General features: G+C 36.7%; 1 protein-coding gene across 1 annotated transcript in view; it reads right to left on the bottom strand.

The window, feature by feature from the left end:
- The window catches only part of CHN1 (chimerin 1), a 109,787-nt gene that overhangs the window by 19,368 nt on the left and 73,149 nt on the right, over positions 1 to 17,270 (bottom strand). Inside the window, exon 7 of the mRNA XM_026697028.2 lies at positions 7,413 to 7,490. Coding sequence (XP_026552813.1) covers positions 7,413 to 7,490 — 78 coding nt within the window. The remainder of the gene's footprint in view (positions 1 to 7,412; positions 7,491 to 17,270) is intronic.

Below are 17,270 nucleotides of genomic sequence, written 5' to 3'. Positions count from 1 at the left end.
CACTGGTGGCCCTGGATGTCTTTTGGTGGAAGCCTTGTCAGATTCATTGGCTATGCAGCATTAGAGCGAGGCCAAATGAGCATTATAAAAGAAGGTTGAAGGAGAAAACTAGAAAGAGCCGGTGGCTAAATAAAAGCTGAAATCTCCTGAGGTACCCAGGGGCCAGTACTACTTTTTGGGCTGTCTTCTGCCCAAAGCTGTCATAGAGTGGGGTTACATTCACGGCATAAGCTATAATGCAATAATACAGAGCATAAGGTGAGTGGGTGAGGGTTTTTTTTACAGCCAGCTCAAAACATGCCAAAATGCTGGAAAACAATCCATTTTCTTCCATGTTCTTCCATATTTAATAAAGAGCCAAGCTCCTACCAAACTCCTGGCCTTATTTTTTTTCTACAAACCAGCACAGAAGCCTAAATCCCAATGCATTATTCATGCTTTTGAAAATGGAGTGCTATCATTCCTCACATAAATATTTTAGAAATGTTTAAAGCAGAAATAGAACACGTGTAAGTGAACGTTTTATGAAGAAAACATTACTCCCATCTCATAAATGAGAAAAGAAAGGAACAAAAGATGAAAAATACTTCCCAAATGATTGGCAGAAATGTAAAGATTGATTTTTATTAAACAGAAACTTGATTAGCAGTCTCAAAGAAGGTGCATGTGAAGATATAAAAACTTAATTTTTCAGGGGATCTTGATCTAAAACCCTATGCTGAACTTGAAACAACTGAGTTCTGTGTGCATTTAAAAAATTTGGATATGATATCCAGAAACTTTTAAACAATGCTGTTAAATTATAATAGAACCAGTAAAGCATTATATGCATCGTTGACAACAATAATGCAAACTGTATTTTTTAAAATAATATAGAAATGATATAAACTCAATTTTGGTATTTCTTCTTGCTTCAACTCCCCCCCAATTTGGAGTGCAGTCCCTGGTATGCAGCTCAGTGCTTAAATGCAGTTCTTGATTCAGAGAAAGGTGCACATTCTTGTTTTAAAATAATCAGCATTTGGCAGTATAATAAATACTTTGCTTAATCTGTTAGAACAGGAAAAAAAAAAAGTTCAGCAAGACTCTTCTGTGCTCCTTTTCCCTCTTTCAGGCAAGATTGAGCTAGCCTGTCTCTTGAAGTTGCCCAGAATCGTGGCTAAACAACTTGCTTGGTTCAGGGGACACTGAGGACATTATGCACCTGGCAGACTTCACTGCTGCATGATTATCAGAAAGGAGAGTGCGGACCTGAATGTCAAACAGTCAAAGTTTGTTTGCAACTCTAACTCATTCCTGGCCAGAAGCTCTTAATGGCTTTCCTGTAGGTATTGAATGTGTCAGCAGGAATGGGAACAAGCAGCAATTGTATTTCACTGAAGGGACCAAAAAACTACTACAGGAAATAGAAAACGATAGGAATCCCTCTCCTGTCTTTTTAAGGATAAATGGTGTTTTACAATGCAGTGTAGAAACTGTAATGTCCAGTGTAGCTGAGGCACTTGAATTTGCTGGGTTTATATGATGCTAATGTTTTCAGATGCACTTTTTAGCCACCCTTGAAAAGAGTTTTCTTAAAGCAGAATATACAGGAAACCATACAGGTAGTCCTCATCCTACGACCACAATTGAGCCCAAAATTTTTGCTGATGAGTGAGACATTTGATAAGCGAATTTTGCTCCTTTTTATGACCTTTCTTGCCACAGTTGTTCAGTGAACCACTGCAGTTGTTAAATTGGTTAACAGGGTTGCTAAGTGAACCTGGTTTTCCCATTGACTTGGCTTGTCAGAAGGTCGCAAAAGGTGATCACATGACCCGGGGATACTACAGCGGTCATAAATGTGAGTCACTTCCCAAGCGCCTGAATTTTGATCACATGACCATGGGGACACTGCAATGGAGGTTGGTGTGAAAAAAGGTCACTTTTTTCAGTGCCGTTGTAACTTCAAATGGTTACTAAATGAATTGTTGTAAGTTGAGGACTACCTGTCATCATTATCTTCTTCTTTTAATGACCCCTAACCCCTTGGGGGTGTAATCTGGGCAGCTGAATGGAGCGAGCAGAGTGTTTACTGGCCAGATGCCTTTCCTGTCACCAATGAGGAGATTTGTTCAGCAGATATATTCTCATTGTGCCCAGAGAGAGAAATATCTCGAGGACTACGCGTATAGGCTGCAAGTTATTTTAATCAAGAAAAAAGTGCCAGAAGGTAGCAAAATATATAGTTACGAGATGCTGCATAGTTGAATATGAATAGAATGAGCTTGGCTATGAAGCTCTAGCTAATCTGGAAAAAAAAGCACCTGCTGAAGACAAGAGGCTGTGACACACCGTATCCTGTCCTTGAAGCAAGAGCTTTGGCTGCTTCAGTGCAATCTTTCTATACTTTCTCACATGGAAAGCCATGCGCATGCAAAGGCTGGAGACTAGAAAGCATCGATTTGTCAAAGACAGATTTACCAAGAAAAATATGGATAAACACAGAAGTTTTAGCTAATTGCAGGGAGGGGGAAGTCCATTTTCACAGTTTTGACTATCTTGGAATAGAGGGAAAGCAGTGGAGAATGTTCTTTTGTGTTATACACGAATGTTTATTTTGTGTTATACACATAAATAAAGAAATGAAGCGGTAAATAGTGCCATCTTGCCTTACAGGCACTTCCCCAGAAATAGGATTGTCTATACAGGCATAAGTATATGCATAAAAAAAAAATCCTTCGGGAATCCTTTTACAAAATTCATTTCATAAAGGGCTGTAGAGAATTGTATCTGAGGATTCTGGGAGTTCTTTAATAAACTAATTAACGGAAGAACTGAAACTGTAAGGGACCAATATAAAGCCTTTCAGATTAAATTGCATAGATGCAAACAATTACAGCTAATAAATACCTTAAAAGTAATTCCAACTATCCGGCATTCAGTTTAACCTTGTGAAGAATGATTGAAAAGCATCTGGACTAAAACAAGAACACCTTTAATGGTTTTGTCACTGATATGTAAGATCATTCCAATTGATTGGATCACCTGAAGAGCTGGGGCCCCAAAACAGCTTGAAATTCAGAAAGAAATAGCTAGCTAAAATCGGATAAAGAACATTACTGAGTGAAGGAAAATGGAAATTAAGTCACCACAGAGCTTGCTCCAGTGGGATTGTCTGTCCCCCTCACACACACACTTTTCACAGGGCCATTACCCGTGGAACCTATTACAGTGGTCTTGTGCTCTCATTCCAGAGAGTAGTAATTACCAATTGCTCTATATCAGGGGTGTCAAACTTGATTTCATTGAGAGGCGCATCAGGGTTGTGCTTGATCTTGGGGGTCTGGGGTGGGAATGGACAGCTCAAAGTCACTCGTGTTGGGGGCACCTGTGATGGCCCGAGTGCTCTGCCAGCAAAAATGGGTCCCCAAGCTCTGTTTTCGACTGCAACGGCCTCCTGCAACCCTCTGCCAGTGAACACATAGTTTGGGAGGTCTGCGTGCAGCCATCAGGCGCTCCATTTTTGGCTGTAATGGCCTCCTGAAACCCTTTGTCAGTGGTCCTCCCAAGTTCCGATTTTACTGGCAGAGGCACTGTGGCCGGTCCTTCGCTGTTTCTATGGTGACCCAGCTGGCCAGATCTAAACATCTTGCAGGCTGGATTCGACCCATGGGCTTTGAGTTTGACACCCATGTTCTATATGAACAATTGAGGCTGAAAAGATTGTTGAGACTATTACCTATAAGTTAAGACAAAAGGAGAGAATTCTGGGTGACAAATGGCTCAAAAAGTGGTTTAAAAAGTCAAATACCCCCTCAAAACCACCCTCACTTTTTAAAGCACAGCTTATGGGTTCATTTTGGGTAATCAAAAGAATGTGTGCGTATGTACCTGGACCTCCATTCAAGGGTTATCATCCACTTCTCCGTTTTGTCCCAATGGTGTCCGTCCTGCAGAAACTCCTCTGTTTAGTTTCCTGATAAGCAAGGTCCCTGATAATGCTGATGACAGGCCAGGCTTATGGAGGAACCAATGGAGGAGTTGATACCATTTGAACAATGTTGGGGGGAGGGTAGCACTTTTGCAAGTTTCTTTGCAAAGGACCAACTTTTAATCCTTTTATGCAGACTGTACCTTGCACATCCACTATCAGGCTTCTGAAAATTCACACGATGAGTACCTCTCTGCTTTGTGCTACCCTAGAAACACATGCATGCACAGGCATGCCCTGAAACCCTGGGAAGCCCACCAAGTGCTTAAGTCTTCAAGCACTTACAGGCTGTTCCAGTTTTCAAGGAAAGGATGTGGAAACATACTTTGCTCACCAACAAAGGCCTGGCTGAATTGTTTACACAGGAAATATACACACACACTTATATAACAAATACCACATGCCAAGATCTTTATGGAGCCTTTTGCAGGGCCGTGATTTGATGTTTTCCAAGTGTTTAAACATTACTCTATATAATAATTCTACATGCCAGGGAGCCTAATTTTATATAAACTGTTTATACTATAAGATCAGGTTATAGAAAACTGCATTACTGTATTTAAATGAGTTTTGACCTGGTTTTATTTATTTAGGTTCAAATTCATCTTGCTATTTGCTTTTAATTTCTTGCCTTTTTTTACCCCAGAGAAAAGTGGATTGCAGTATTCCCAAGAGTACTGTAATAGAGTCCCCAAGCTCCACACCTTAGAGACTCACTCTTCACTATGAACGATCATAATTTGTACAGTTAACCTAGGGCAGTTTTTGTGATAATGCCTCCTGTGTATCAGTGGAGTGATATTCTCTACTCCCTTGAAGATCTGCCAAAGGAAGCATTATTCAAACTGCCATTAAAAATAAATGGAGCATATTATTTGGTTGCCAGGGAGATTTAAAAAAAAAAGCTGCAGTGTTTCTTTCTAATTTTAGCATTCATTTAAAATAAAACTTTTTGAAATATTGTAAAACAGCCCAAGAGGTTAAAATAGCTTTCACAAACCTAATGCCTTTAATATATGATGGGCTTCAGAAGACTGGCTGGATAAAGGAAGTATAAATTTAATACATGTGGAGATTATCAGATTGGGGAAAGTTGAGTTGTAAGAGGCAAAAACATGACAACAATTATCAAAGGTGATGATACCATGTTTTTAGCCTCTGTTTTCCATTCTTCTCATAGATTTCATAAATTTAACTGTATCAGGAGACTGCTTTGACAATTGTAGCATTAATCTAACAGGATTTTTGTTCAAAAATTGTATCAATTTGATCTTCATTATTCCCACTTTGATTTGGAAGTTAATGCTGATTGGTTTTAACTAATTATAGTATGGTGGTATGAGGTATGGTGAGAGTTTCCTAGCAGAAAAGGCCACCTTGGCATTAAATCTCTTGAACAGCACTGGAGAAATTCAAAGGGCATTAGTCCCAAATTGGATTTTTATTTTTTTTGCAGTCATCCTTTTAACTGAAAAGGTAATACACCAACAACATGTGTAATTCTGTCAGGTTTTAAAGCACTTTATATTCAACATGAGATTACAAATCCTTAAAATAATCATATATACTAAAGCAATATTATTCTCTACATGTTACCAATTATGATTGGGGGAAATAACTAAGTGTGATTTGCCTAACGGTACTAAGCAGCTTCCTGATACAGCGAAGTTTGAAATCAGGAAGCCCTCTAGACCAGGGGTGTCCAACTGTGGCAACTTTAAGGCTTGTGAACTTCGACTCCCAGCATTCTGAAGCCAACGAGGCTGGCTGGAGAATTCTGGGTATTGAAATCTACACGTTTTGGCAGCAGTTTGTTCTCTGAGCTTGCTGTGTAATTCCCAGACGTTTCATTACCACACTAGGTAACATCTTCAATGGAATTTAGGGTGAAGTGTCCTGTTCAGTTTCCTTCTCTGTTTATAAAGGTCCTGTATGGTGTTGTGGTCAGTAGTTTGCATGACTGGTTGTTTGCAAGGTGTGAAATTCAACTGGTGAGGGGGTGGTTGGTTCTGTCATTGATTGGTAGTTCGGATGGTCCATTATCTTACTGGTTCATATGCTGGTTCTAATTTGATATGTTTGCGCCAAAATCTACAATGAGCTACAAATATTCTCCACAATTGTGAAGTCTACAGGTCTTAAAGTTGTCATGGTTGGACACTCTTTCTGTAGACATTAATACATATGAGGCACATTAATGCATATCAGGTACATCCATGTGTTTACTTATATATCTTGCTATCTTTTGATAAATTCATGTTACATGGTAGAAGGTGGAGTTCTTGTAAACACATTGAAAGGCTAGGACAGGAGTTGGAGTGGGCAAAATGGAGTGCAGAGCATTTTCTAAAAGAAGGAAAGTTGAGATTTGATTTAATTTACGATGTTGGCTAAATTGTTATCCTCACCATTATGGTCAGCATTTTTAGAACATGAGATTGCCTGTGGTATTCCCTCTCCAGTGATAACTGATTGTTCTATTTATAATAACTTATGCAAACTAAACAGACACACATTCAATTAAGAGTTAATTAGATGGGTACAACAAATGCTTACAACACCATTAGCTCAATGAAAAACACTAAAAAGCATAGTTTTTTCAGAGATCTCTCCCCAATAACAGGAAGAATGTCACTTTTAAAAAAGAGAAGTAGAATAACAATAGACTACAGAAAAATAAGTAAAAACCAAACAAGCAAAGCCTGTATTCAGTGACTCCTTAAGACTTTACCAGCTTTAAGGGAATGGTTATAACAATGTGCCATTTTCAATATTAATGATTAATTAATAGACAGGAAAAATAATTAAGAAAGAGATGTACAGATTATATTTTTTCAGTACTCAATACTATTTTAGAGTTTATAGTGAAGTGGGCTAAATGTTTGATTAAGTATTAGGGAGAAAATATAAAATCGCCTACCAGGAAATCTGCCAAAATATTTCCGAATAGCTTGCATTTATAAGCACGTGTGTATATATATATATATATATATATATATATATATATATATATATACATACATATATACATATATAATATATATATATACATACATACATACATATACATACATACATATATGTATATATATATGTATATGTGTATATATATATATATATATATATATAGACATAGACATACACACACACTCTCTCTCTCTCACACACATACACACACACACATATAAAACAGAGCAATATATAACACACACGCTCTCTCACACACACATACACACACACACATATAAAACAGAGCAATATATAACAGCTGTAGCAAATCAAGCTTGATGCCTTTTACATTATATTATGTGTAAGACATTAAATTTGACTTTTTGTTCAGCCTAAGAACAACACAGAGACATGCAAATCCATTAAATTTCTTAACAAGCTTTCAACATACGACCGGCTAGAAGCATAATGATGCAGTTGAGCATCTTACCTTGAAACTGTGAACCTTCTCATATTTTGGAATGTGTTCGTTTTCTTTCAGAGTTGCTCTTCTGACAAGGGATGTCAGCTGTGAATAAGCAAAGAGTTTAAGAGGTTGCCAGATTGTCACAGATGACTTCTGCAAGCCTAGCCGCATTCCCAAGGCTGCTATCAATAAATCTCTTTGACGGTTCTCCTGTTTCAAGTTGTGAACAGCAACTCTATTAGCTTTTTGCCCTGACCAAGACTCTTTGGAGGGCATTTTGAAAGAGGCAGGAGAGAAGAATATCCCACACAGGGGGAGAAAAAAAAAAATCACCGCACAAAACCCTAACCCTCTTGGTAATTATTTCAAACAGAACTAAAGCAAAAGAAAAGCAGTATCACCCCCCAAGTCAAATTGCAGAAAGTATTGCAGTGCTGATGCTACAGTTTCTTTTCATTTGCAGCAGACGTAAAAAAAAAAAGGCTTTCTAATTTAAGCTTGAAAACTTGTAGGTCTGAATAGCAAGAGTCACTGTTAACAAAAGACAGGCCACAGTGTCTTCATCCATTTACAAATTCATGTAGTAATTGTCAAATAAAAAGAACTAGGCTCCCCTCTCTCCTATTCAACCATCCTGATTGTGATTTTGTATCAAAAGATGTTCTCATACTGCATATAATCAGTTTCCAGTTAATAGGTCCTTGCTAACCTCAGTCTAGCAAGGGGGGTGGGGGTGGGAGGTGGGCTTAAACTGGCAGCAATGTATCAGGATTGGTTAGATTAGGAGAATATGTAACCAATGAAAAAGCAGAAGAAGAATTTAAGCAGCGTACCACTCAACTCTCTCATTCCCCCTCCCTCATAAGGCTATCTTGTTCGCTCAAAAGAGAAAGAACAAAAAAATAAATCATCAGGAAGATTATGAGAAATAAATGAGTCATACATCATTAGAAAATGGCATCTCTGCCATTTAAAGACTAAAGAGATTGCAGTATACTTTTTTCAGGCACTAACACTAAAGACCTAGCTGAAAAGCTTTGTATAATATGGATGATTTACATGAAATTTAATAGAACTATTCTTAGCTTATTCATAGCTTCACACATGAAGTCATCTCCTCTGCTTTGTTTACAGTATACCCTTTCTGTGATATTCACAGCCCTTTCTTGCACTTCAATTAGTCCTTTTGTTATAAAAAAAAGTACCTCACCGTGGTTTTCCTAGCCATTATGTAATGATTCTTAATACTTTCAAAAAATGAGAAAGAAGGAATCTGACATTACTTGATATATATTTAGCTAAATTAAATATATAAAAATGACTCTTGACTGAAATTCCCCAGACTTGTCAATAGGTTCCCAGGTGCTCAAAGGGATATACATTTCCAAGTAGCTGAAGAAGAAAGGGTAGCAGCATGATACTTTATTTTGCAAGCAAGCAAAAGAAATTAAAATAGCCAGAAATGGGATGATAATATATTAATAAAGAAAATTTTAGATTTTATAGAAGCTGTAATACACAGAGATCCGAAAGATCAACCGGGCAAACAGAAGCAAGTTCTTTTTGTTGCAATGTGGTCACTAAATGAAAAAAACAACAACCCATGTGCTTTTCAGAGCTTTGTCTTGCGAATAGGATTCTTATGTGAAGAAGCTGATCATGGTCAGAGACTTCTAATCATGCAGAGTTAATCTGCTTTTGTCAAATGATACTTTTTTTCCTCATTTTAAGATGCCGCTCAAGACTACAAAGCAGAAAACAACATACCAAATCTTTGTATTTGTGCACACATGTAAACACAAAATGCACCCAATCTAGATCACATTTAAATAGCATACCCATCTCTAAATTAATCTTTGTCCCCAAGAATAGTTATAAGTGGAAGTCTAAGGGTTTGTCATTCCTTAATTCTTCATCTATATCCAGGAATATACTGATAAGCATTCCTGGACCATTTATAACTAATGTAGTATATTATGTAAAGCACAGCAGAGTGAACCAATTTTAAAAAATGGTCAATACAGGTAGTCCTTAACTTATGATTGTAATTAAGTCTGGAATTACAGTTGTAAATTGTGGTGGTCATTAAGCTGTCACCATATGACTATGCTTGATTTGATGACATTTTTATGGCATCCATTAAGTGAACTCTGCGGTCATTAAGCTAGCCTGTTTTCCCCAATGGGTATTTTTTTGCTGGAAGCTGGAATTAAATGCCAGCTTACAGCAAAAATAGGCCACAATCAGAGTCATGTGACTATGGGGTGCTGCAAACAGTTGTAAATGTAGCCAGCTTAAAATGTGATCACATAACCACAAGGGGTATGTGGCTACTGGATCATTGAAACCAAGTCATAAATGGCTCTGTAGACATCCATCGTAACCTCAAATGTTTGTAAAGTCTGTATGATTTAATATCTGTGAACTGTGAAATCTCCAATCAGTTCTGCAACAAAATTTCTCCTTTATTTTTACATGATATAAGGACAAGCAGAAGAATTCATACCTCCACCATAATAGAAGGGACACTGTCTCTTTTCAGATGGTGTTTGTTATATAACTTTTTAAAAGCATTAAAAGTCATATAATTGATTTTTTTTAATTGAACCCTTAATTAATTAAATGCAAATATTAGAAACTTGAATGTTTGTATATATAAACTATTTGGGAATTTATATTTCAGCTCAGTGTAGCTGGCAAATTAGGTATATGCACACAGCATATTTGTGGATTGCATGTGATGCAGACAGAATATCATGGTTGAGTCTGTAGACACTGACCCTTAACTTCTACCCATTGTTCAAAACATGTGATTAGCAGACTATGTGTATACATCCTAATGTCTGAGCAATCCAATATGGACATTCCTTTTCTGTAAGATGTAAAACTCATCTTTCATATGTAATAAAAGAAGAGACTGGTTGTAATCATAATTTCTCCACCACATTCATACTTCTATCTAGCTCTGTACATGGTTTCATAAAATTGCCCTCATTTTTCAGGATAATACACTATTTTCTAATTTGATAAGTAGGAACTAGCAAATTATTACCAAGGTATTTATGTAATTGGGTTGTGTGTTTTAATTTACTTAAAAATACCTAAAGCAACTTTATAAAATACTTTGTTAGGTTCCTTTATTCCAATGGCAAAAACTATGTTTATATTTTGCTTGGTTTTTTTCCTTCTGTTTGTTTAGATATGATTATCTTCAATCATATTTATCTTATTAGTAGAAAATGTTTTCTGAATTCTGAAAATTAAATCTAGAGAATGCTAAAAAAATTGAACTCAACAATGCCCAGTAAGGAGGTTCTGGTTTGAGCTTCTTCGGCAACAGACTGAAATCTGCAATCGTGCACAGTTTTGATCTGTGCTCGCTGCTGGAGCGCCCCAAGCTGGCTGGTTTCGGGGCTAAGCCACCCCGTAGAGGTGGTGAAGAGGGGGGGGGACCACCAGCAGGTCAAGGAGAGGGAGAGTCGCATTTCTCCTCCCGAGCTGGCCATTACTCCCTTTCCCGAAGGCGGTTGCAGAAATGGCCACCTCAAAAAAGAACTCGAGCGGAAAAGAATGTGCAGGAGGAAGATAAGAAGAGAAAGTTTTGGCTGACCAGGTCGAATTGAAAAAGCAACAATATAAGGTACCCTGGAATTTGAATTATAAAGAACAACATTGTTCCCAAAGACAACTTTGAAGCGGCAAATGAGAGAGGGAAGGGAAAGGATTTGGGTTTTTTTCTTTTCTTCCCTATATTGACAACTAAGAAATTTAAGCAAGAAACTGGCAAAAATCCACTTTGACATTAACAGGTATTTAAGCTGAAAATAAAATGTCCAAGGGATAATAAAGATTTCTAGATTCTCAAAAAAAATTTAAAAGAAGGAAAAAAAACAGGGTGGGATCTGGAAAAATGGAGGAGACCACCTGGAAGTAAAAGGAATTAACAGTGAAACTTTAACAAGGTTCCTAAAAGATACATTTTAACTGAAACTTTGTACCAAGATAAGAGAACCCCAGGAAGAGAAAGTGGAAAAAAGAAGCAAGAAGAAACAGTTTTGGATTATTTGGATTACTTGGTGATTTTTGGATTTTTGGCTATTGGAGCTAAAGGACTAAAATTAATTGGGTGGTTGTTTAAAAGTTTTAAAAATGGTATCACTCTTGGAAGAATTGAGAATGGAACTTAAAAAATAAAAAGAAGATGCACAAGAAGAAAGAGGTTCTTTTGGCTTCGTATTTCAATTTTTAGAAATGGAGATCCTGAATTATGAGAAACAACAAGAAATGCCTGTAGAACAAGAAGGGCAGGACAAAGAAGAAGCCATCTTCAATGACCAAGTATTTCTATGTGGGGAAAAGAAAGGAAGAGGGGGGGGAAAGAGTGAAAAATTTAAGATCTGAAAAAACAACCCCAAAAAAGAATAGTTTGAAAAGTAATTACAACATTAGGAAGAAACAGAAGAGAGGATTACAGAAGAGAGCATCAGAATTAGAAAGAGAAGTGGTCAAAAAGGGAAGGGAGAAGAAGAGAGGGAAGATGGAAAGGAAAAGAAATTATAAAGGACAGAAACAGGACATAGAGAAACAGGGAAAATGTACAAGGATTAAGGGTATAAGCCTATTTAGACACAGAAATAATGGGTGAAAACCCAATTGAAAGGGGGATTCTGCAAGGGTACACAAGATAGTATCGTTATATTAGAAATAGAAATGAACTTTGAAAATATGAAACAAATGTGATTAAAATGATAGATAAAATACTCATTGTAATGGAATGGAATGTTTAATAAATAAATGAAATAAAGAGAATGAGAGAATGAAATTAGGAAAGGAAGGGAACATTTTAATTATTACAAATGTGTTATAAAAATTTAAGTGAAGAGGAATATGAAAGAAACGTGAAAAAATTATGGAAATATTATAAGTGTTCCTAGAAGTATGATAATCTATTGAAAAGAAATGTTAAAGATATCAAAGATTATAACTAACATTAATGATAGAGCCGAATTGGAATAGAATAAGTATTTTATTTATTATTGTTATATATATATTTTCTCCTTAAGAACTTAGTGTGTATTTTAAGAATGTACCAAGCAGAACTGGACTGGAAGTTATGTGTTATATTGGATGTCATAATTGTAAAGGCATAAATTGAGGTTTAAATAAGAGTTGAATGAATAAAAATTAAAAGATACAAAGGTGTCATACTCCAATTAGTAACTACAGGGAAAATTTTTGTTTAATGAGAAAAGAAAATATGAAATTGAAACAGGACAGACAAAAGTATAAATATAATGACTAGAAAGATATTGAAACTTAGAAAAAGATATATATATATATATAATTGAATTTAGAAAGGAATGAGATAATTTAAAGTAAGATTGAGAAAACTAAGGGAAGGGAAAAAATTATTGAGAAAATGTTAAAATAGTAATAAGATATGGAATAGAACACAAAGATGAATATGAAATTGAATTTGTTTCTGTATGGAGAAGTGATAACCCGGGACCATGCTATTCTCAAAAAAAGAAATTTTAGTTGTATTATGTTTTGTGAAAACGCAAATAAAAATTTTTTAGGAAAGGAAAGATTGATGTTCTTTCATCAATCTAGGAAAGATTAGTCCAAAGCTAACAAGAATTTGCTCCACTTTCTCACAAGAAACGTACAAGTTTTGAGTGGAATTTTTCTAAGATGAAGCAACTCATTGTTACCAAGACTTCCCCAGGTGTACAACTACACCATAGCAAAATCAGCTCCTACGAAACAGCATCTGAGCCTATGGAATCTGCGGGACAAATCCTAATTGACGAAAGTCAAACTCTTCCCTTTTTTTAGTTAGTAGGGGCTCTCTTCAAATTTGATTCCACCCTGAGGCTGAATATGCCATTGATAGGCTCAACCTCATGCTGCTAAGTAGATCATGAAAAAATCAAGTTAGAAACCAGAACAACGTGCTGGTGAAAGAGTGTGAAATCTTTGCCCAAGATTTAAAATGTCGGTGACTGCTTTATGGGGATACTTTTCCTTTCCAGATCCATTTTTCAAACTATTTGCCCTTGAACCAATATTAGGTTCTTAGTAGTTACTCCCATGATGGTCATCTCTATTTATAAACTCTCTTGAAATCTGCTTCAAATGAAATGAGATTACACAAGATATCTGAGGGTAAGCCACAAGGTGTGAACAAGGCTTGGAAATAATTCAGAAATAATGTGACCTTATAGCAGAAAGCCATAAGCAAGAAAGGAGGTTATAAGAAAATGTTGGGAGTATGGATCTGTACATGCAAGAGATGGAATCTCTCTCCCCCCCTCCGTATGTATGTATGTATGTATGTATGTATTTGTGAAGTCATTAATTTGAAACAATAAAAGTGAACAGTTTTTGTTCTACTTGTGTGCTATAATTTCAGAAACTGAAGATGATATGAGATGGGAGAGGTTTGGGGACTTTAGAAATAGAAATGCAGCAATTAGTGCTTTATGTATGTATGCCTGGAGCAGTAATTCAATCTAGACTCAGTGCAATTCTGAAAAATTAATATTTCATTCAAATTGAAAATGTTCCTTATTACACCTATATAACATGGCAATTTTAACACAATCATCTTGAATGTGCAGAAATCAAGAAAGCCACAGTAATGTCCACCAAAGTGAACTGCTGCAAATTAAACAAGGGAATTGGGCTTATTATTAAAAAATGCCATGAAATTTAACAGATCTAATATCATCTTTTCCTGTGAAGATGCTTCACCCATATCAAATTTTTGCAGTGTTTTTCACAAGCATATAAATGACCTTAACTAGGATAACATATTTCTATTGTAATTAAAATGGTTTAAGTAAAATTATCTGTTTTGTTCTTGAATATTTATATTTCGTCAGTCAATTTATCATTTGCTAGTGAGTGGCTGGTCTTCCCCAAATAAATGCATACATAAAATTATCCATTCTGTGTTGTATGAAATTGTCACTATGCTGTCATCTTCATTCTGCAAATGAAATGATCTTGTTCTGCCAACAGCTATTGTTTTAAATGATATCTTAAGTTGTCATCAACCAACATGATGAATGATTATGTCCTATTACTTTTTACAAACATCAAGTCTATGATTGCCTTCCATAGACAGATTCTATTGCCTAGTGGGAAAACAGAAGGCCATATGCACTCAAAAGAATCCTTCCTGTAATATGGGAAACTGATGCAGTGCATGTCAATAATATGTTGCCTAGATACATGGTGCAACTGCACCAACTGTCATAACCTATTGGGATATCAATATGAAATGGTCACTTCCTTCTCTCAAATAATTATCTCGATGCTTGAATTTCAAGGGGATCAGGTGAGAGCCTGTGTAATATGTCGATAGGCTCTTAAATACCCTTACTTGACGGAGGAGGAAGAACATTAGGCTCTTACGGCTGCCTGGAAGGTAATTGATGGATCAAACACTTTGGTCCCCAAGAACTTGAAATTATATTGGGAAACTCTGTATGCACAGAAGGTGTCCTGTTGAAGGGTCTTGCAGTAGGGTGCTGCTTTTAAAAGAAAAAAACCATGAACAAGAATTGGACTTGGCCTTTCCTACTCTAGCACTCTGGTTCTATTTGAAAGCTCTATGCATTTGTAACAAATCAGATTTGGACAACTGCTTCTCACCCCATCCCACTTTATTCTGACTTTAGTCCTGGAAAACAAGTGACATCAGAAAGGTATTGGCAGCTGAATATTTTTTCCTTCTTAAGTGGCAGCATCCCTTTTGTCCTCCTTTTTCTCTGAATAAGAAACAGCCAGATTAAACTCTACACGAATCCAGATCCAAGGCTGACTTTTCCTAGGCCTCGGGACTATGCTAAACAGGGATACACACACACACACACACAAACACCTGATCAGATCATTCCCCCCCTCCCACACAGCAAAGCCCCCTGTTTGATGAAACAGGTTTTCGCTTGAAGCAGCTGACAAACAATGCAAAGCTGACTAGACTGCAAGGTGCTGCAGAGCTGGAATGTAAGTAGCTTCAAAGATAAAGGTGTCTCGTAATTAGCTAACAGGGCTGGGCAGAGCCTTGACGGAGTCTTCACTTCAGCAAAGCTCTGACTGAGACATCCCTTTGAAGCAGCTGGCAAAGCAACATGCCTTCTGCTTCTAAAGACTGAAGGAAAGATATTATGTGGCTTTGTTTTTGTCATATTTGGATGCTGGAACTGCTAGTCAAAAGAAGGCAACATTGGGGCATCTCTCCTAAATTATGCCCCATTATCAAGGAGCAATAATTTTAGGCCCAAAGTAGACAAGTGTTGAGAGGATGTGCAGATAATTTGCAGAAATAAGCAAACCTGCTTTAAAGCACATTTGTAAAAGTTATTTAATAAAAGAGTAATTGTGAAAAGTCAATATGCTAGCCAGGTATCCGTGTTATCCATATCTCCCACATCAGTTAGAGGTCTAAAGACTCTAAACCATCAAAGAGGTTAGTAGTAGAACAAAAGAAAAATAAAGGGCAAGATCTCTTCGACAAGGAGGACCTGCAACAGCTTCCTACAAACAGTCTGTTCCAATGTTTCCAAAGCATTTGCTTGGTTCCTGGAAATACCAGAGAAATGTCTGTCTGTCTGTCTCTCTGTGTCTGTGTGAGAGATCATCACTTGAGACTTTCAAGAAGAGATTGGATTGCCATTTGTCAGAAATGCTGTAGAGTCTCCTGCTTGGGCGGCGGTGGGGGGGGTTGGACTAGATGACCTACAAGGTCCCTTCCAACTCTGTTAATCTGTAATCTCTGCAGCACAAAATTTTGGCCACCTCCACAGATCTGCTAGCTAAGCCTATCTCCTCTTATATTAAAAAAAATAGCCGATTAATTACATCTGCACGATTCCAAAGGATCACCTTTCCAATTATGAAGGTATCTAGATATCCAGCACACAAAGAGCTTTTCCTAGTCCATGATGTAAGACATTTATTTGGGGAGCTGCTCTGGTCCTCTTCCCCTTTTAGTAGAGTAGCCAAAATGTTCACTTGTCTTTTAATTGTTTAACCTTAGTTCTAATATCTGGTTAACAGTTTTTATTAGTGGGCAACCTCTGGGTGTTTCATTGAACTGGAAGAAGAATGAAAAGAAAGATTTGCAAACTGGCATTTAATTTAACCTTTTGTCTGGCCTGGAAATTGGTCTCTACTTGTCAACCAGGTCGCTGAACTTATTTATTTATTTGATTTTTTATCCCACCTTTATTACTTTATAAGTAACTCGAGGGGGCAAACACCCATAATACTTTGGCCCTGAAGCTCTGCCCCACCCCTTGCAGTTGTGTTGCAGCATTTCATGTGCTCAGCAACCAGCCTGTGTTTACGGCCATTTGCAATGTACCATAGTCACATCATCATAATTTACGATATTTTTTGCCAAAAATGCCCCATAGCAGACACAATGGATTTGCTTATTAACCTGAGAATTCATTTAATAATGATGGTGATTTGTTTAATAACTGCGGCAAAAAAAATCATAAAATTGGGTCTGTCATGTGGTGACCTGCTCTATGACCATCAAGACTCATTACTGTAATGAGCAGACACCATTATGGCCATTAAGTCAAAAACTACCTGTATTTGCATTTTGCTTTTAAAAATTCTTATTTTGAAACCCCGTCCTGTTGGATCTATTGTACTTTGATGGCAAACGAATAGTAGTATTAGTTTTCCTTCATGATATTGGACACCTTTACTTCTACTATTTTTAATAAGTAGTTATTAAAATCAGTTTCTGTCAATATCCTATGCTTTTAATAAAACAGTATTAAAGGAGAAAAAAGAATAAGGAAAATGTAGCTTTTGTGATTAAAAAAGCAGCAGTCAGAATGAACAATTTTTCCCCAT

Source organism: Pseudonaja textilis, chromosome 1, assembly GCF_049901715.1.
Source record: "Pseudonaja textilis isolate UNSWEBS1 chromosome 1, rPseTex1.2, whole genome shotgun sequence".
NCBI classification, from domain to species: Eukaryota; Metazoa; Chordata; class Lepidosauria; order Squamata; family Elapidae; genus Pseudonaja; species Pseudonaja textilis.
Note: the sequence above shows the minus strand (reverse complement) of the source record. Positions and strands in the feature narration are given on the sequence as shown.